The 22,052-nt window shown below is 35.4% G+C and overlaps 1 protein-coding gene across 6 annotated transcripts in view; it reads right to left on the reverse strand.

Annotated features, from left to right (window-relative positions):
- Positions 1 to 22,052, reverse strand: part of RELCH (RAB11 binding and LisH domain, coiled-coil and HEAT repeat containing) — an 86,140-nt gene that overhangs the window by 17,796 nt on the left and 46,292 nt on the right. For 3 of the 6 annotated variants that reach the window (XM_075052489.1, XM_075052491.1, XM_075052492.1), the window contains 12 exons: positions 18,671 to 18,761; positions 15,082 to 15,153; positions 14,201 to 14,341; positions 13,344 to 13,508; positions 12,309 to 12,456; positions 9,018 to 9,174; positions 8,335 to 8,458; positions 7,201 to 7,249; positions 6,696 to 6,775; positions 5,822 to 5,928; positions 5,068 to 5,167; positions 871 to 953 (listed from right to left, as the gene is read on the reverse strand). In XM_075052489.1, coding sequence (XP_074908590.1) covers positions 871 to 953; positions 5,068 to 5,167; positions 5,822 to 5,928; positions 6,696 to 6,775; positions 7,201 to 7,249; positions 8,335 to 8,458; positions 9,018 to 9,174; positions 12,309 to 12,456; positions 13,344 to 13,508; positions 14,201 to 14,341; positions 15,082 to 15,153; positions 18,671 to 18,761 — 1,317 coding nt within the window. Of the gene's footprint in view, positions 1 to 56; positions 140 to 870; positions 954 to 5,067; positions 5,168 to 5,821; positions 5,929 to 6,695; positions 6,776 to 7,200; positions 7,250 to 8,334; positions 8,459 to 9,017; positions 9,175 to 12,308; positions 12,457 to 13,343; positions 13,509 to 14,200; positions 14,342 to 15,081; positions 15,154 to 18,670; positions 18,762 to 22,052 lie in introns of all 6 variants that reach the window. The other 3 variants (XR_012653791.1, XM_075052490.1, XR_012653790.1) reach the window with 3 other exon arrangements.

The following is a 22,052-nucleotide window of genomic DNA, read 5'->3' on the forward strand; positions in this document are numbered from 1 at the left end:
AGCAGACCAGGAAAAAGACAGACAGGATTTACTCAAGGTCTCAATCTGAAACTCACAATTCAGGATCACTGGACAAGGTAACAAGGGCCGGAGCAACCCGCTTGTCAACTAAGGCTTCACTCATGCCTCGAAGAGTCAGCTGTAAACCAGTCAACATGCAATAAAAAACGGTTTGGTAAACTTGAAGAACTGGGTTAGCTGTGACTGAGGATGGGCAGGCAGACTCTTGGGGTTTTTCTTAGTTTAGTTACCCACGCAAGACATTAAAACAATTAAGAGACTATTCATGCTCTAGCATTTATTAGTAATAACCTGTTAGTAAGATTAGCAAAGCATCCCTCCTTAGCTTGAAAGAAATACCACATCAGAATGTCCAGGAAATTAAGTACTATGGTTGTCCATCAGAAATTAGATACAGCCAAAACTATTTTGCATTTTGGTAATGCAGATGATATATAATTTTGCAGTAGTAAAGTTGATAGCATTACAGAACATATTAATATCCAGCTTTCTGCTAGAAATGTTGTAAGCAAATTTCAAAACTGAGAATACGATTAAATATAAAAAACCCATAAAAATTAAATGACATTGATTTATGTTTTCTATTTAAAGTTCATTCAGCAACTTTATCCAGTTTAGTTCTAGGTGTTGCAGTAAACCTTTTTATTTCCAAATACATAAGCGATTTAAAAGTTTAAAAGTTAAACTTTAAATTTAGATTAATTTAAAATTTAAATTAAACTTAAAAGTTTAATTTGTTTAAAAGTAATTCAATTTTTGTACAGCTAGAATGAAGAAACAGAACTGATGGTTATTTCTTCCTAAGTATTAAGAGGGATGCTAGGTATATAAGACAGTCAGGAAACTTACATTTCAGGGTCACTGGAGAGAGTAATGAGAGCAGGAACAACTCTCTGAGCTACCAGAGTTTCATGTACCCCCTTCACCAACAGCTGAATGGTCGGAGCAGGGGGGTATCACAGGTGATGCACGGAAAGAGCGAGCACAGTATCATGGGAAGAAGAACGGCACAACCAAGAGAGAGAAAGAAAAAACACAAAAAGCAAACCAAAATTAGAAGCTAAGCAAGTACTGCTACACTAGTGCTTTATATATGCAAAGGCATGAAGAAAGCTGAAGTGGTCTGGCAATCAGCGCAAACCTGACAAATTCAACAATATGATGATGTTTTCTCTATTTTCACCTGTTTTAAAACTTGAACTCTCAAAAGTTTAACAAATAATTATGTACTATAATTACACATATAACGATGTATAATTAAATACTGAAGTGATGTCAATTTGAGTTTGACAGTTTAATCTAAATGCTGTTCCTAACTCAATGGAATGCTATTTATTATAGTAAGTTGCTGTCACACGCAAAACAGATGTCTTTAGCTAGGCCAAATACATGTAGTTTTCCTGCACTGAGTGATACCTTTCAGACCTTTTACGATGTGACAAACTGCACCTTCCCAGACGCCAATAACCCTTCCTCAAAGTCATTCAGGTCTATTTTACATTTAACCGCCATCCAAGCAGTATGTATGTGAAACTTCCCAAGTTTCCCTTGCTGGTCTATGCAGGTAGAAAATGGAGAATCCTTGGATTATCCATGAAATGTATTTCACCAAGTCTTTTTGCAAACTAAAGAAAAGATATATTTGTTGCAATACATCCCAAATGTTAAAAACTGAGATCACAGTGAAATTTGTTACCCATAAATATGTGGAGATTGTTTGAATAGGTGACTTTTTTTTTTTTTACATATGTAGCTATACGTAAGCATACATTTGCTGCATATGTAGCAGATGCCATTTACATTTTTTCTACATATGAAAAACTACTAATTTTCAAAAATGACAAATTTCAAACTTCCTCCATATTCAGCAAAACAGGTTTTTTGTCCGCATTAATAAAAAAGGAAAAGCCTCGACATTTCCATTTTGTATCTCATGTAAGGAAGTCTGCATGTATTTGCTGGTTTTACGATAAACATAAAAAGTTTATCAGTACTTTCTGTGAGAACTTTGAAATGTCTTTGTAATATTTAGCTACATCCTAATTACTCAAGTTACATCATGAACACAAATTAAATTCTATGCTTTTCCCCCCAGCAAGTGTAACGAGAACACGTAAGATCCACAGGGCATGGGGAAAGCAGTAACTGTCAGCGTATCATGCAGTACTAAAAGCAGGCAATACTTACACCCTCTAACTAGAGAAGGTTTTACATTCTGCTATTTGTTTGAGCATTCCTGCTTTACCAACTCTGAATTTAAAACAAAGTAAATTGTGAAAGATTGGAAGGAACCTGACTATCCAGAAGCCTTCTATACAAAGCATCAATTTTTATTAAGCAATATTTGTGTGTGCATGTATGTGCGTGCATGCATGAGTGCACACATGCAGTGAATATATTGTACCCTTATAGATAACAACTGGAGAAGGAAGAATGGGGAAAGAATTGTTAAGCTGTGTAAAAATGTATGCATTATTGCTGCAAAGCACCTGGAAGGGGAAGCTGCAACTTCCTACACTTATTATTCAGAAAGTATTACGAACGTCAGTTCAACTACTACATTTTAACATTATTACATTTCACGATTATTTACAACGGCAACAACTTCAAGAGCTGATGTGTTGAGCTTATGGGCTACTCTTCAAACAACTGTTAAGGACATAGCTCACTGTTCTACTATTATGATCTTACTCTCATATACAGATTTACCGATTTTCCCATTGATTACAATAGAGAATGCTTACTATTTTCAACTTTGAACAAATAGGGACTTGAGTTTTCTTTACTAATCTTAGTTTTGAGAAAAGCCGAGAGGTAATGTAGTGCTTTGAAAAAAAATGCTCGAGATTTATATAATTAGCAAACAATTTAGAATTATCTCAGCTTCATGACTGTGTGGGCTGCCACACTTCTAACTATGGTAAAGCATGGTAAACAGCATTGTTCTGTCTCACAGAAAATAAAACATGCTTTATAATTCAGGTATCATTCTGAAGATAAGTGTTGCTAGCCTTCAACCTAAACAGACCAAGAAAGCTTACAACTCAACTATGCGCTTCATGTTCAAACCAGCAGCAATCAAATCCGTTTGCATCACCATTCAAATGGATAACTACTGACTGAAAACATTCACACAGAAGCAACAGAAACAGCTGGATAGGCAAAGCCATGTAAGGTTACAGTGAGACAGACAATGCAAGTTTTTATCCTGTTTTGATTCCTCTAGATCAATGTGCGATCATTACTTATGCATACTACACCTTAAAAATGGTAGCACAAAGCTTCCTGCCCCCAAAAGAGAGAAGGAGTAGAAGGGTTCCAAATCAATCCTGTGTCCTTCCATTTCTTAACAGACTGTAACGGTGTGGTAAGGCAGTCTGGCAGGCCCAAATCACAGCAGTCTGTGCTGCTGTAGAGACCACTGTGCTGCTCAGAGTCTTTACAGTTCTCATATAGCTGCCCTGCAGGTGACATACGCTTTATTTTACTATCTAATGGCTGGGCTTTGCCATTCAGCAGCCTTTGAGAGGCCAGAAATTCCTTGAATGAAGAAATCTTCCAAAAGTGAAACCAACTATTACCACCTCTTTACACAGGTGAAATTCCCTATCAAAGAAGTGGCAATATTATACTATTTTCAAATGAGAAAAGTGCCTGCGATGAAGCTGCCTATGCTTTAGTAAACTGAAGCATACTAGGAAACCAGCAGTCAAATAGCATGCAGGACTGCCTAAAAATACTCAACATGCAGTTGAATTTGAAAAGAAATAGCAACGAAGACAACAGCCTGTTGTAACTGAGATCTTTCAGATGTTTGGCTAACGGTTCTTAAAAAAAAAAAGTTTATTATTACGAATATAAAATATAAGCAATGTTCTTGTTAGATTAAAAGGAGAAAAAAAAAACCCAAACCCAAACAACAACTCAAAAATATTTTAAGTATGACCAAAAATTGCCATCTCCTTTTTAAAGGGAGAAGAAACAAGAAAAAAAGAAAAAAAGACAAGGTTGGATGTTTTCACCTGAAGTCTCAGGATATGTCTTAAGCAGGTTGTTTAGTGCTTTACCTGCAATGACTTGCAAAGTTGCAGTAAAGAACACTAATGTTTATGTTAAGTGCTCTTTTTTCTGAGGCAGAGTTGAAATTTGTTTCTGCAAATGGATACAAGGTAGCAGGTGCAGCTAGAGGTCCACTGCAAAGTTATCCAAATTAGTCAAATGTGGAAGAAACAAACAAACAAACAAAAAGGTAATCTCTTTGTTCAGCAAGTGGAGTATGTGCCATAGTTTCTGTATATGCCTTTTTTAATTAACACTTGATAAGACAAAGGCACAATGTGGAAATAAAAGCAAACTTATTAGTTAAATGTAACAGTCTTTACCCTGAACAAATTGATAGATGTTAAGGGAAAGATGAAGTTGTCACTATGTAGCAAGTAAAGTAAATGTAAATTATTTTAATTTTTACAAAAAATACAAAATTGGTTAAATGTATATTTTTACCACCATGTTTTGCACCAACAGAAACTAGTTTGAATTGCAGTGCAAGTGCATTGTATGAGTATACACAAAAAGTATTGAAAACTGGTAACTTGTGAATTAGGCTACTGATGATGTGTTGAATAGAAAAAGCAAATGTTAAAACTCAGAGATGCTTGTTTCTGTTTATCTACAGACCTAAGCAAAACACATTTGACAATATATTTAATTCTGGTTTGAACACAGTTTAGCAATGAAATGCATTTTTGTAATTGGAAAATGTTTTTCAGCATGCAATAATCAGAATGCAACAATCAAGTCAGCAGCAGATCAAAGACGACACATATATCTTGCAAGAGGCTAATGACAAATTGCTTAATGAAAGATGTGCTGTTGAACAGAGAACAGGTATAAACACAACTGCACAACTTCCTGCTCCATCACACAGTACACAACTTATTTAAGCCATTTGTAATTTTTCAGGAATGTAGCAACATTATCTGAATCAGTTTTTAAAAATAAACTCTAGTTTTAAAAAAGGTGTAAAAAAGTTTGGGTAACACTTACCTCAAACATTCTAGCAGCTGTACATCGAACAAGAGCAGAAGTATGGACAACTCCATACCATAAGACAGTTAATAGCAGCTCATGGTAAGCTGGATTTGCACTAGAAGAAAACAGTTGGGCAATCAAAACAATAACAACAACAACAAAACCCAAACCCACCACCAAAACCAAACAAAAATCCCCAAACACCCCCCTAAATACTCCTAAACCCTGAATATGTTCTTTGCCTACAAAATGTAGTCTCAAGAATCCATTGCTCAACAAATCTAAAACTCCAATATTCATCCTTTCTGAAGGATGCATAACATTTATCTCATTCTGAAAGACATGCAACATGTTGCTATCTAGAAAACATTGCATTTTGAAGTTCTTTTTTTTTTTTTAAAAACCCTCTAAGAACATAATTTTCAATAAATTATGACACTGAACTGAATGTAAATACATATCTAGAACACATCATAATACCATGGAAAATACAAAATGAACTTCCATTTTATTCTCAATGACTGATTTTTGTGGGGTTTTTGTTTGTTTTTTTGTTGTTTCTCTTTTATGCTTCAGAAATTTTTTTACCGCTACATTTTTAATCTAGAGATTAATAGTTTAAATTTTGTGAAACATGAAGGAAAAAAAGGAAGTATGCTCTTTATTCACCCAAAGCATCACGGTTATTAAAATTACAGCCAGATTAGCAGCTTTTAATAAAAACTTCTAATGTATTTATATCTAGTCAACTCCAAGGTATATTCTTTACCCCAGTTCCACAAAGGAAGCTTTCAGGCTATCAAGAGGAGCATGGGATAGTGAAAGCATGGTCATTACATCTTCTAAGAATCCAACCAACAACTTGCGGTCTTCTTCCTGAAAGAAGAGCGTACAATGATAAATGGGAGTAAAAGTATTGCTGCCGTTGTGATGACCTACAGCTACAAAAGAGACAAACTTTAAACAAGAACAAACTAGATTTAGCCTTTAACAATCTTCTTATGAACTTCAAAAATGGGGTTTAAGAACAAGAACCTTTCAAAGCAAACACAAGAAGAGACTATTTCATCAACTAAGTACATACTCGTGCATAAATTACCCAAATAGCGTTACTAAAGAAACTTTTAAGAGTAGTACTTAAGCATTTTCATGGCTCCTGACAGTTTGTGATTGCTCACAGTCCACTAAACTTTTATGAGATGATCAAGTATTTATTTCTTCCTGTAAACTGCATATATGCCAGTCCATAACTGCTGGTTACTGGAGGATTAGGTAGTATTATTTATGGAATATTTATTTTAGTACTAGGTAACACTTAAAATTTTAAGACTCCACATGCACCTCAAATGGCGATTACCTGCTTATCCATTTCAGTAAATTTCGTGAAATCATGTTTGCAGGGGTCACAGTTAAATGGCCAAGAACTCATTTATGGAATAAGTAACATTCTGGACAAAGGCACACAGCAGCTGTCAATGTCTGAGAGTTAGCAGTGGTGAAGATGCCAGATGTCATTTTAAGATTTACTTTAAGATTTGCAGCAAAGGACTGTATGTTTTCAAAAAAACCACTAAGGGTTTTTTAGTAGAATAAATCCTACGTATTATTATACATTTAACAAAGAAACAGAAAAACAAACTTACCTGAATATAACATGTAAGGACCCCTGTTGCATAGATGGGAACCGTGGCTTTTGTTAGCACTCCATTACCTGCTGTGGAATCTAACAAAACAGTGAAGAATTTAGGTTTTATATGTACATATATATGCATATATGTGTGTGTGTAAAATATATATGCTATACATTTTATATATATACATAAGGTAGACTTGTATGTGCGTATTTTAAATATTACATATTCACCTTTTTATATATACATAAACAATTTATATACATATATACATGCACACACGTGCTAAAATAATGCTCAAGTGGTATTTGGATGTCAGATTTATTTGTACTTTACACACACACTATCTATAACTTCAGAGTGTTCCATTCAGAATAAGATTAGATTTTCAACATTTCAGAAAGATGACAAATTTGAGAACTGCAGTTTGAAAATGTTATTTGAACAAGAGATTGACAGATTTTTTCTGGTTGTGGTTAAGATGAAATTTTAATCATTTGAGTAAAAAGCTACTTACCTATGTTTTCCTCAGACAGTCTTAAGATTTCCTGGAACTGTGGTTTTACCTACACAAAGGATGATGAATCCCATGTAAGAAAACCTATTACCAGTATCAATTAAGTTAGGAAAAAAATTAAGAATAAAAAAACCCCCCAACACAACAGAAAAAGGATGCTTTGAAGGTACAGAAAGAAAAAACCCTTTAAAAAGCATAGCCAGCTTTTATGAAAATTGAAAGCGTGAGGTAAGAGTAAAAATTTCTATGGAGTACCCACACCGAGGTAGCAGTATTTAGCACTCCTGATAGCAGAAGTTGAAGTCTCTTGGCAATATGCTTAGTTGGGCTTTAGGGTTTATGGTTTTACCAAGCTATATGTAAAGAAAAATAAAAAAAATAAAAATTTTGTTTTGTATCTTTGCTGTCCGTGAAGTGCTCTCTTCCAAAATACAGCTGTGATAACCAGTATCAGAACAATTTTACAGAAGCAACGGTTCTAAAGATAACTTACAGAAGGGGCATGTAAAGACCAGAGGCTGGTTTTAGTCTCCTCTCTGGAGGCAGCACATAATCCTAACTCCGTTTTGTAATTTTATCTTTAGGTAATCCTCTTGTGTTTTATAATTTCCCTTTAAAATATTTTGGAATTTTATTCAGAAGTTACTTTATTGAGAAAATTGATGTATTTCCTTGATAAAAATGTTTAGATACCATCTATAGAAAATATTTCATGCAGGAAAAGCATTAATTTTAAATTTCCAGTCCAGTCCAGGCTGGAGTACTTATGTATGCCACAAACACTGAAGAGTATGCTGTTCTGAAGAAAGAAAGTTGTTAAATCACTAGAACGAGGATGATCTCTCTCACTCTCTACGCCATTCACAAAGCAAATATGAAGAATATAGTTTCAAAAAAAAAAAAAAAAAAAAAATCCTTCCTTGTTGGGCAAGATGAGAAGGCCACTCCAAAATGGTCAAAAACAGAAATCAAAAGGATGCCAATAGAGGTTTACATGTATTTATGGAAAACCATCAATGTGACATGTAAATGTGAATGGTCACATAAAGTGTGGGTATTCAGACACACCGTAAATATGGAGAATATATATCATCAAAGTACTCCTTTTGTAGAATATTTAAGGTAATATCTTACCTTAGTGTTTGTAAAAATTTTCCCAAATGTCCTACAAAGTCTCCAGAAAAATCTAGAGAACTCATGGACACAGGCAGTTGATGCTACATTGATCTTGCCAACTATTTCTATAAGCTGTGGTAGCCTAAAAATCAGGAAACAAAAGGATATTAAACACTACTCTGATCTTTTGTTTCTCTCCAGTTATATTTGTATAGATTTACTGTTTATATTAATATATACACACACAGAGCACTATCATTTTAATAAAACTATCTACATGTTCTGTACAATTCCTGACCCTTCAAGAAAGCAAGGATTTAAGTGCCAGAAAAGTCTGACCTATATTTTCAAATGTCTGTTACTGCAGAATGGTATATTTAATTAGATATTCAAAATACAACAATCTTCACTTCAACAGAGAATTGACTATACTAGTGCAAAGATGAACGAAACAATATTTTGGAGCAAGTAGTTACCTATACATTCTGCTAGAAAGTTGATATTTTCTGAACAAAATCAAAGTAATTTCAGTATAAAAATTAGAATGCCTAAAAAAATTCTCTTTTCCTCTTTAATAATTCTTAAACACAATCATACTTAAAATTCATATGTTTAATAATTGTTAAACATAATCATGCCTAAGAACTATTAATTTTGACACATTTTGAAATCAGGAATCATAAGATACAAAATTAACTCACAGTTGATTGACTACCCATAGCAAAGTCTCCCAGCCTGTGGTACCCTCGTGCTCTAGCTGATAGTCGTACAGTTGCAGCAACACTGCTAATTGTTCGCGGCTTCCAATGATGATGGCCACATCTTGAAGAGGCGATACGGGTCGGGGAAATCTAGTGACTGTAACAGAAGAGACAGGTGATCATGAACAAAAGAAGATGAAAATACCTTGGAGATGATGACAGTAAAGATAGCTAAGAAAATCTGAAACTCTTCAGTGCCTTCTGTGTAAGGTTATCAAATTGCTTTTTAAAAATCAGTGAGTTAAATCCACCTCTGAAGAGATTACATAAACCTCACTTAAAAAGAGAAAATGCCAGTACAGGGACATTATGGAATTATTATTGCCGGCATGGCTTCACCAAGGGCAAATCCTGCCTGACCAACTTAGTGGCCTTTTATGATGGAGTGATTACATCAGTGGACAAGCGAAGAGCTAGGGATGCCATCTACCTGGACTTCTGTAAGGTCTTTTGACACAGTCCTCTACAACATCCTCCCTAAATTGGAGAGATATGGATTTGATGGATGGACTTTTTGGTGGATAAGGAATTAGCTGGATGGTGACATGCAGGGAGTAGCGGCCAATGGCTCAATGTCCAGACGGAGATCAGTGACAAGTGGTGTCTCTCAGGGGTCTGTATCAGGACCAGTACTGTTTAGTATCTTCATCAATGACATAGACAGTGGGATGAAGTGCATCCTCAGCAAGTTTGCAGACAACACTAAGTGGTTGACATGCTGGAGGGAAGGGATGCCATCCAGAGGGACCTGGACAAGCTTGAGAAGTGGGCCCATGTGAACCTCATGAGGTTCAACAAGGCCAAGTGCAAGGTCCTGCACCTGGGTCAAGGCAACCCCTGGTATCAATACAGGCTGGGGGATGAAGGGATTGAGAGCAGCCCTGTGGAAAAGGACTTGGGGGTACCAGTGGATAGAAAAACTGTATGTGAGCTGACAGTGTGACTCCAGGGAGACCTTAGAGCAGCCCTCTAGTCACAGAGAAGGACTTTTTACAAGGGCATGTAGTGATAGGACAAGGGGTAATGGCTTTAAACTAAAAGAGGGTAGATTCAGACTAGATATAAGGAAGAATTTTTTTACAGTGAGTGGTGAAACACTGGAACAGGTTGCCCAGAGAGGTGGTAGATGCTCCATTCCTGGAAACTTTCAAGGTCAGGTTGGATGGGGCTCTGAGCAACCTGATCTAGCTGAAGTTGTGCAATCCTCCTGCAATGAGCAGGGACTAGATGACCTTTAAAGGTGCCTTCCAACCCAAAACATTCTACGATCCCTAAGAACATACCACAGATTTACAGTAGAGTGACTTGCAGGCAAGGTTTCCTGACTCCTAGCACTACACTTTAATCATCTAACTGCTACAATCTTTATATATGAAGCAGTCTTTGACACTCCCCACTCCCTTCCCCAACTCCTTCATTATTTTAATTTTCAGAAGAGAATAATTCACACATAAAAAGCAAGACCTCAAAAAAATTCTAGACCATTAAAATATCTGGAGATTGAAAGCCTGCTACACCAACATTGCTTTTATTATTCTCAATTCATGACAAGCATGCTTAAAATTATTCAGCAATGAAGTTAAGCAACAAGAACATCATCTTTCCTACTGCAAAATTCAAGAATGCAAGCTTCCAGTTCCTGCAATGCTACTGGTTTAGTGAAAAGTACATGAGATTTTTTCCTCCACTTTTGTGGAAGAAGAAACTGTCAGACTAGGCTGAAGGCTGAAATGTTTGAATTCCTTATTTCAGTAGTAGCCACTCAAGGAAAAAAGTGCTCATCTTCAAATGACTCAAGTCAGCTGAACAAGTTTTACCACAGCATGTTTAATATTTTCACATTAATATCGCACAGTAACATACCACTAACTACTTTCCAAATTCTGCTTTAAAGTTGTTACCCTTGCTTTGCATCTTCACACACAGCACTATTATCAGCACATGTGGCAGGTATTACCAATAAATATCTTTAAAAAGTATTTGTAACAGGAGAAAACATTCTATACGCTAGGATTGCTGATCTAAGTATAACTTCACTATGAGGCCATGGAGTCTGCTGAGATATTACACAGATACATAACAGATGGTGAGGCTCCTGCACTAGGCTGTATTTTTCCCACTTCATAAATTTTATTTGTAAGAATTAACTGAAACTGAGGCCAGCCTTCTTGAGCTGTTTTTGGCTATCAGTGGAAATCAATTCTTCAGAAACCTTTAGGAAGTCTAATTAAGGATTGCTTTGCTTTCTCAAAAGCTTCTTTTAAGAAGTAGCAAGAAATAATGAAAGAGTAATTAAAAACTTTTTGTGATAATCAGGTCTCTCAAGCATAGAAATGGGTGGAAAAAGGACGCATTACTTAAGGATTTGCTAAGGGACACCAATATGAAAAAACATTTAAGTGGCAAATCAGAAGGCAAAACTGTATTTTTTTTTTTTTCCACAATTTATGTTGTGTATTAGGACAACAAAGTATTTCATTGCAAGACTGTCATTGGATTACATAAAGCTATGTCTCTGTGCGCAAATAAGCCATTTTGCCTGTAACACTGCTAAGTAAATACAGAAAAAAAAAATCCAAAAGGATACCATTTAGCTCTCCTTTATTCTACTGACAATAATTTCATAAATAGTCATGATTTACATATTTCTTCTGCATCAATAAGCTGATATTTGCAATTAGTTAAATATCTGATAAGGGTTCATGTCACACTGATTTCTTTCACAGGAATGAAGTAGGAGCAGAAGGAGGAAAGGAAGTAGAAAGATGTTTTCCCAAAAAGGGAAAAACAGAACAAAGAAAAAAGTTGTGACAAGTCAAGACAAATCTTCCTATGGTGGAATCTGCCTTTAAAAAAAAATAAATTCTGTCAACTCAGCAACATTAAAGAAAGAAAATTCACAACACGACAGAGGTTCCCTGAATTTCTTTCTCTGTACTTGCTATATATGAAAATACAAAATAAAGAACAGGTGGATTAGAAAAAAGGCTTGGGGATATAAACTTAAATCATTATTGTACAGACAGTGTGCTATAAAAATCTAAAGTTTACACATAGATTCTGCAACTTATGTTTATGTAGTAACCTTAAATACACACAAATCCCAAGTGAATGAAGACTATGGACTACTTCCTGAAATTCTTCCTTTGCAGTTAATAGTGATTTGAGATTTGTCACTGAATTATACTTTAAGTTTATAAGAACTCCACATATTGGAAATTAATCATTTACCTTCTATTTGTGGTATTTCTCCCTGAAGTTTAGCCTTGCTTGTGAAAGGTGCATTCTGTAGCACCAGTGCAAACAGTGAAGGAATCAATGACTGCAGAGCAGAAAGATACATGTGGAGCTTATGTTCATCCAAGCCATGTTCTCCTTCCTGAAACAAACAGGACATTTACTTAAAAGCTTTCAGTTTGGATGACCTGTTGCTTAGGCACAGATCAACACATCTGTGATGAGCTTCTACACAGAGACACTAATTATATAGTAATTTATGCTAACCACAAGCTTTGTGTCACCATCCAAATCCCCTTGTCACCCTTAAGTCACTTCTACTCAAAAGATTCAAGTAATATAGCCTTTGGCATTTAGTAATTCATGTCGATGAACATAACTGATATTCTGAAAGAACATTTTTCAGCACATTTTGGAAATGTGAATCCTTGGTCTCAGAGACAAATGCATCTAAAAACTGAATAAATTAGTTGCCTGTACTCTGAAAACAAGCATCCTGACTAAGTGTGTTAGATTGTTATGAGATACCCTATTTTCCAGAACTTTCCAGATATCTACCAAATCAAGTGTGCAGACAAACTGGCTCATAATTGCAAATGACCTAACTAAACCAATTCTACTTGTTTTTTTGTTTAATAAATATTGCACTTCATTAAAAACTACACTATGTGACACTTAAAACCAATTTAAATATAGGGCAAATGCACTCAGAATAACACACATCATCTGGTCACAGCTCCAAGCAAGCATTTTCTGAACTGCACTTTGATTATTTGGCTATAAAGCAAAACATTGTTAAAGAAGAATATGTTTTTTGGGGGGTTTTGGTTTTCATTTTCCTTTTTTTTTTTTTCCTTCTTCCAAAGGACAAGTACAAGTTATGGAGTTACAACAAGAACCTGCAGAAAAATTTTCCCCCATAGACCATTAAGTATCAATGATTTACATTTTTCTATTTTTAAAAAAAGCATGCATATGTAATAAAGATACAAAAAAAATTCTCCAATGTAGAAACAGCTGAACACATACCCTGAGCAATTTTTCAATTTTATTAAGCAGTGTAGGTATAAGATGGAACTGTAAATTTCCCAGTTCTGTTGTCCAGGCAGCATAAGCAGGTAAAAATACCTGATGTGTTGCACTAACTACACGTTCTGAAGGGTCTCCTAATGCTGAAAGCAGCAGTTCAAAGCCCTGGCAAAAAGACAATAAAGAATGTAATTATTCTCCTAAAATTTGTGCTAAAGTTTACCGCACAAAACATACAGACTAGAAAAAGATTATAATCTATTTTTAAAACTTTACACTAATAAAAACAAAACAAGGTAGTACACGGAGACCTTTGAACAGACAGTCCCAACCATATCTACAAAGGTAAACAGTAGGTGGCTCAATGATCCTGCTAGTATTTCTATAAAGTCAAGTTATCAGAATCAATACAAACACATTTTTCCACTCTGCCTTCAAAAACTCAAAGACAGAAGTTCTTCATTTTCACTTATCTGAAACATTATTAGGCAGTATTAAGTTGAACTACAAGTAGGCTTTGTTGTAGTAGACAAATCTCTGTTAGCAAGTGATGATATCAAATTGACTAACAGTATCAGGTAGGCAATGAAGTGGTATGTTCTTGAAGGCAGATTATGAATTATTAGAGAAACTTCTGTATACAGCTTATGCCTGATGTTCTAATGACACTTGCAAGTATATGTTTTCTTTTTGATCTTGATGAAACAATAAAATCAACATTAACATTCACATAAACCACCAAAATTTTTAAAAGTACCTGGAAAGATTTAATAAAAATACATGAAATTCTGCATCCCCCTATTTACGAGATAACTATAGAAGACATTTTATACATACAGAACCCAACCAAATTATACCTGTTGATATTTGTCTGGATCATCAATATATCCCATAATGATGCCAAGGCTTTTGATCACAGCTTCTCGTACCAGATCTGCCTTATCTTCCATTAGCATTTGCTGCAGCATGGAAAGTACTAACGAACTACGAATTTCTTTCTGTTTGTAAACAAGAAACATACTTGTTAAATCCAATAAAAGAAGAAATGTGGGTTTGTATCAATTTTTATAAATAATTTGCACTTCTATTAGTGCTCACAAACAAAATGCCTTCCTCCAACCATAGATCCCTTTATGAATATTACACATTCAGTTTTCACAACAGAAGAAGAATAAATATAAAATGTCAGCAGCCTCATTAGAGAGCCTTTTGTCCTACCAAGCACAGAACTCAGGTCCTTTATTTCATATGGAACAAAAATAACTAACAGCAAAAAACTACTATAGGCCTAGACTTAGAATCTTTAATCATTGCATTGCTAAATTGGAGAAGTGGGTTTTTAACTTGGGTTATTTTCCTCCTTCTCTGAAGCTTCAAGTTCTAGTTCACCACTGATTTAATTTTGCTGCTGCTTCTGACTGGCAGCACTCTTCATGTAACATTCCACAGTGCATGAAGAACTCTATTATTGGGTGCCAATTAGTTTTTCAGAGATCATTTCCTTAATTGGTCCTAACTATCTTTGCATCATCTTTACTGAAACAAAGATGATTTTTTTCAGAACATACTGTTTTTAAATACATTTTATAGATAGATTGACCTGTGTTCCTTTATAAAGAGCTATCTCCTCCTTAATGTGATTTATTGAATCTCACATACGTGATACAAAGTACAAGACAATTTAACTGTCCAGGCAAAACATACACACTTGGGAGGATGTTTCAGTATTAATACCTACTGGAAGGTAAGGTGCTAGAGCTCCACAGGATTCTGCTACCAGTAGCCGTCTCTCTGGGTATTTGTGGTTAATCTGGTAAAAAGAAACAGAATGGCTATTTGCTTTGCAGTAACCAATATTCAAAATGTGGTTACAATGAACTGCAACGGAGGGATACGTTTGCACCTCTTAGATAAACATTGACTGTGCCCATAGAAGTTGTATATGGGTACTAAGCAGTCTCAAATTCTTGCAATGAGGCATAAAGGCAAGGTAGATACAGCCTTCTCTAGTTGTCCTATAAAATAGAGCTTATAATAAGAGAAAAACCGGAGCAGCATGTATGTATATGCAGCAAAAAGAACGGTGGAAAGTGGCACGCAGGCTACTGTACTCTGAAGAACAACTTCTGAGCTGGCATGTCATGAAATACTTTGCCTTGTGTAGCCCTTCAGGAGCACCGTTTCTCTAAGAACTACACAAGTGCCCCCTAGTGCTCTGAGCCAAGCAGTGTAGCATAGCACAGCTGCCTGGGTCTTGCTGAGCAACTGGGGTCAGAAGACATATGTACCAAGTCAAAAAGTACTTGCATGCTATAGAAGTTCTGCTCTTGAGTCCAACATAAACATGACACACCTCTAAAATGTGACTGAAAACTGCTCCTATTCCCAAGAACCTCTTGATCCTGTGCTACCTCCCCTTTCCACTCGAAGGCCATTCGAAAATTCTGCTTTACAAATTTAATATTGACACTTTGGAACCAAGTTTGCATCCTGGTGGAGTCAGCTTTAATGGCCTGTAATGGTTGTAAAATGAAACATGTGGTATGTTTCAATATACTTTGTGAATAAAAAAATTTAGGGTAAAATGGTGAGAGGGAAATGTGAATAGTTTGATCCTGTCAGATAAAATAGGATATACATGTGGTGCAACTATTTCTCTCTTGCTCTGCAGTGTACAGCCTTGGTAAGACAACCATCTTACCACAGAAAAGACCAAGGTACTCACTGCCTTCTTTGTCTCAGCCTTTACTGGGAAGACTTGCCTTCAGTAGTCCACAGTCCCTAAAACCCATGTGGAGGTAAAGAACACAGAGGTGCCCAATGAGAGGACAAGAGGAAATGAAATACAGGGAATTCTGCTTTACTGTAAGAGTGGCCAAACCTTGGAACATGTTACCCAGAGATGTTACAGACCCTCCATCCTCAGAAATATTCAAAACCAGACTAGACTTGGTCTTGAGCAACCTGCTCTCGTTGACTCTGTTTTAAGCGGGGGGCTTGGACTACAAGATGTTCAAAGGTCCTTTCCAACCTCAGCCATTCTGTGATTCTCTCAATTCTACTGGCTTAAGAGAAACTACAGATGAAGACATAGTAATAAATCAACTTTGGACACCTTGACTTTATTTCCACAGCATACTGAACAATGGTACCCGGCCACTGATGTAGTATTAATGTCTTCAACTTTCTCACTATTCTGATCTGAAATCACGAAGAACTCTCAAGAATGAAGTGTGGCAAAGATCATTTGAAAGAGACTCAAATGAACAAATCATGAGCCTCAGGACTAAACTGAAGTCTCAAGCATGGGAGAGCGTTCTTTGAGTGTGTCTATCATTATTTTGCATTCATTCATCAGTAGGGCACCTGTAATATTTTTTGGAAGTATGGATGTTTCATAGATGAGAAACATTATGGGCACACAACAGGCTGCTTTAATATCTATAGTATGTTTGACTTATGTTCCATCCTTCCACATGCAAATTCCCTGCTGATAACAGAGATACACTTTGCCTTCTGGAGCTCTGCCTACCTGAGGGAAACAGCAAAGACTAGTTTCAACTGGTTTACATGTACTGGCAAGGCAATATAAATATCACCCCTAATATTGCAAAGACATACTGACACACTGGAGGAAAAAAGACACAAATTTCCACAAAGTTTGTGTTCAGGGAAGATTATCAGCCGTTGGAAACTTAAACTGTAAAATGTTTATTACCATTTATTTTCCTTTCATCTTTAATAAATAAGCAGTAGTACAATTCTGGAAGCTAATTAACGGGTCACTAGTTCCGAGGGAACTTTTAGCATTCACAGAGCCTTGATCTAAACTCAGATGAGCCAGCCACCAGTTTCTACTTGCAAAGAGCAGGTAGAAAGATTGCAAAGGCTAGGCTGATAATGCTGAGCTCCAGAATGTGTGGATGAAAACGCTGAATCTTCTGAGGGCCCAGTCATTTGCATCTGTAAATAGGTTTTGGTTGGATACCAACTGCATGAATGCTTTCATGATTAAAGCATCTACTGAGAAAAGGTAAAAAATTATGTGTATTTTTGAGCTCCTTCTACAAACTCAGTCTTGTGACAGTGAGATTCAGCTGGTATTTTGCCAGAGAAAATAATGACCTGGTTTCAGTACTGCAAACAAAGTCTGGCAAACTGCATTAAATAAATGCATGATGACATATGGCTTGGCAGCCTGACATGCTGTACTGTAACAGTTGGACTTGTTTCTCTTTTGCATCAGCAATTAGCAAGAAACTGGTATGATGAAGATGTGCTCTTACTGAGGTGAAACTGTTTTTTTTTAACACACTGTTTAAATTTCATGAGGACTAAGAGAACAAAATGTGCTTTGTGTTCAACTACTACTGCTATGAGTCCTTCATTTAAAAAATAGATACATCAGTCATACATACAAGCACAAATGCTACATATAATACGTACTTCTACTGTCAGAAAGCATTAAGACTATTAAAGCTTGGACTTTACTGTGAAACACAGATGGCTGCGTTATGCAAGAAACAGTAGACAATTATCAGACCAGAAAGACTGTGCCATCAAAGCAAGCATTATCACTCTGTCATGGCTTAGTTATTCACTGTCTTTTAGGCAATGATGAACTCCCTTTTCTTCATTATGGTAGGAAAATACCATGCATTTTCACATGAACCCATGTTGTTCTGTTTCTATGCCTCAGATGAAACAGTAAGAGCATTCCAGTTTGCTTGTTCAGTTATTTCTATTAATTTAGAATATCTGTGGAAAAGGTCACTGTGATTCTAGAAGTCACATGTAAACTTCAGGCTGATCTTACAGGTGTAAAATCATGCCCACCTACAGGGGACTTATTTCTGACTACTTTGATCTTTAATTTTCTGTTTAAGAATTTAAACTAGCTGAAGTGTGGACACTGCTCCAGGGACTTAATACAATATAAAAATCAGTGAGTGAAATCTTTGAATGAAAATGGATTTCCAACAGCCTGGAAATTACAGTACAAGTTACAAAGGCACCTACCTGGCAATAGGTTAGGCAACACTGATGATAAGCATGTGCATATCTACATTTCAAAACAACAGACATATGCAGGTAACTAGAATCTCCAGATAGTCTTTGACAAATTTTCTGCTTCTGAGTTCTTTTTAATGTTATATATAAAAAATATACAATAAGCACAAAGAACATTCAAGTAGCTTTCTGAAAAATACTTTGAACTGCCATTCATTAAAACACAAAACCAAAACAACCTCCCTCAAGCAAATAAAATTCAACATTTATGAATTCTTAACTAATTTTCCAGTGTAAAGCACAAAATAATCAGTTACCTGTTCCCAACACTGCGGTAAAAGCTCAGCTTCTACACGTGTTGGTCCAACGTGTCGGGCAAATGCCACACACCCAGTTAGTATCATCTGTCTGAAAACATAAATTTAAAGATTTAATCTGTTTATAAAGTAAAGTTCTATAATATATAGAATATATTCTTTACAGGAAAAGCAGATGCTGTCAGGCAACAGGCAATTGTCTACAGTCAAAATTTCACACCATACACACTGACTTAAAGGCTAAATCTTAAATTGAAAGCCACTATTGTCGCTGCTCATTGCAGGGAGGACTGGACTAGATGACCTTTAAAGATCGTTTCCAAACCAAACTATTCTATGATTCTATCTTGTTTTCTATTTAATATGCCTTTTCCAGAATCTTGCAGATCCCAAACTCTGTGAACCAGAGCCTGAGAATCTCTGATTGGGGAATCTGTGACTTCCTAATGTCTGAGATTGGGAATCTCTGACTAAATCTCTCATTTAATTCTTAGTACTGAATACTATGACTCATCAAGCAGTAGAAGGATCTAAATTACTTTTTACTATCATAATATCAGTACTTTAGTCAAGTACACATATTGCGTTTATTTAGAAGCATTTGTGAGATTTAATGTTTCATGACATGGTTTTGCAACATTCTAACATGCAAGCTACTGTCATCTCTCCCAAAATACTGGATTTTCCTTGTGTCAGAAATCTTCTAAAGCCCTTTATAAAAGGGAAGCAATTAATCAGTCAGTAGTATTTACAATCACCTGAGTCACTTGTATTTATATTCTTGCATTTTTTAACTTTTCTCAAAGTTTGCAAGAAAACCCTCTTGTTGCATCAATTTCATAGGCACAGATATATACTTAAAATTTCAATAAAATTGTACTTAACTATCATTTGGATAAACTTCTATTTAATGAGTGTTTATCTTGCCAAGATATTTTACTTCTAACTATTTCTCCTGTTAATAGGATTGAAATGGTACCAACTTCACATGCAAGTCACCAGTTCTATCTACTTTTAGTGCCTAAATCAACACTTAAGTAACCAGTTTCAAACAATACTGCATGGACATGAGATGCTCTTTTTATCACCTCCACAGTAAGATTAGGACACTACTAAGAATTTGTTCATTATTACTTTGGGGAAAATAAGCCAGAATTAATTTGTTACCATTTTAGTGTCATGTCTAAACTCCTAAATATTTACTGCAGCTAATAATATGCCCTTAAGGTTGAAAGGCAGAGATTCTGCTGGTTATTTCTTAACCAGTTATACAATATACTCCATCAAAAAAAGACTCATTCACTTTGAGAATCTTTTCAAGGAGAAACAGTCTCTTAAAAAGATTTTTTTACCCCAGCATTCTTTAGGCCAACAATCTGAGCAAGCTCTTTGGTTCTGTGTTGTGGTGTTTGGTTTTTTTTCCTCTCTACCACATACAGAGAACTAGACTTTTGATCAAGGTAAAGGTTGAGGAAACCAAAAATGCAATGATTACATAAGACTCAATAAAATCAACAGCTGATAGGTGATAGCAATATGGAGACAAAAGCCTGTGGTAATTCCGAGTTCTACAAGAAACAAAATAGTTATTTGAATGCCTGTCTTTTGTTCTACACACTGCGCCTAATCACAGAACTGGGCAACAGGACATACTTTTATAAGATATTAAAAAAATCAAATAGCAGAATACAGTAATCACTTGAAATCTTCTGCATTAGATATGGGGAAAACCAAAATGTCATTTTAAAAAAAAAAAATCAAACCTTCTCAAAAAAGTTCCATGAAATCTCAAAATTAACTCAGATGTTCTTTTACCTTGCCTAGCAAGTAAGAAACTTTAAGATATTGCAAAAATATTAAATAATAATGTTTTAATATTTTACTGTAACCATCTTAAAAGTATATGACAACAGTCATTAGGTATTTTGGGGGAAGGAAAGGTTGTAAGGATCTCAACAACAGGTCATTGAAACAAAAAATGTTAACACTAAGCTGTTGCAAAAATTGCAGTCTAGGCTGGATATGGGCAAAACTTTCTACTAATTGTCGTAATGATCTCTTCAGTTAACAAGGTGCTAGGAAAGCTTTCCTCAAATTGCTCTCTCCAGGTTATGCACTTATGATCACTTAGGCAGGAACATAAAGCAAATCAGTACGATTCAGCAGAGCACTAGTTTGCTTCATCAGTACAGAAACCAAAGTGAAATCAAGAATCAAACTAGAGGAACAAGGCAGAAGTTAGAGTAGAACAGACATAATTTAACACTTCTAAACTCTTTCTAGAGGTTTTAGAAAGTGACTGCATGCACTGGTAAGCAATTCAATCTTGTATTACACAGTTCAAGGTTCTTTTGTCACACCTAAAGGTTATATCAAAAACTTACTAGAGTTTTCCTTAATATGTCAGCAAGTTATGTGTGTTCTATAAGAGGTGGTATCATATGACTGATGGAAAGTCATACTGGATCCACTAAGTTTAATGCATTTTAGCTTCTTTTCATTAAGAGTGCTGCTTCTGGGTACATTGCTTGGAAATCTTAAAGAGTTCACATTTTGAACTATGTTGTAACCTTGTCCTAAAAGACCCCAACGTTAATCTGACTTCTTCACGGCTCCTTAGCTTCCAAAACCAAGATAACTGTCCAATAAGACGTTTAAGTAAAGCTAACACATATTTGTTCCTTTGTAGAAAAGAATTTGATAGACATTTTGAAAAGTTGAATAGTACATTAATGGGCAAAGACTTGATGATAAAAGTGGCCTTATTAAATATAACATTAGTATACAAGACTATGGCAATACGCTATATCTGCATGCACCAAAAAGCCTCTCACATGTGCAAGAATACAGGCTTTCTGCCTAATTGTTAACATAGTTTACAAGGTCAACTATTTAAAGTAAAATACTTATTTTAATGGGTTCATTATTAGAAATGTAATGTCACCTTTCAGTCTCTTGCCTTTAACAAATTAAAAAAGTCAACTTATTATCAACTGCTACTTTAATGTATACTGTAGGCCTGTACAGTATAGCAGAAGGTAAACAATTAACGTATGACATAATTAATACCATTGTTCTGGTGACTAAACCTGAATGTCTTTGCTTACTTCGTATTGCATAAGACTGCTAAAATATTATTTAAACTTCTATAGATAAAAACCAAGCATGCATAATACACTTCCATACAAATATTTAAGTATAAAAAACTGACTGAAATTCTAATAATAAATTCTGAATATGTTTTCTAACTAATTTGTATTCAGAATCTCTTTTATTTGATGGAGTTTTACTTATTCTTCAGTCAGGTGTTATTGCACCTTTAAAACAGATTATGATTTTTCCATGCGTAAATGTATATTGTGTATATACATGTTTTGTCCTG

The sequence above is a fragment of the Buteo buteo genome, chromosome 20, assembly GCF_964188355.1.
Source record: "Buteo buteo chromosome 20, bButBut1.hap1.1, whole genome shotgun sequence".
Lineage (NCBI taxonomy): Eukaryota > Metazoa > Chordata > Aves > Accipitriformes > Accipitridae > Buteo > Buteo buteo.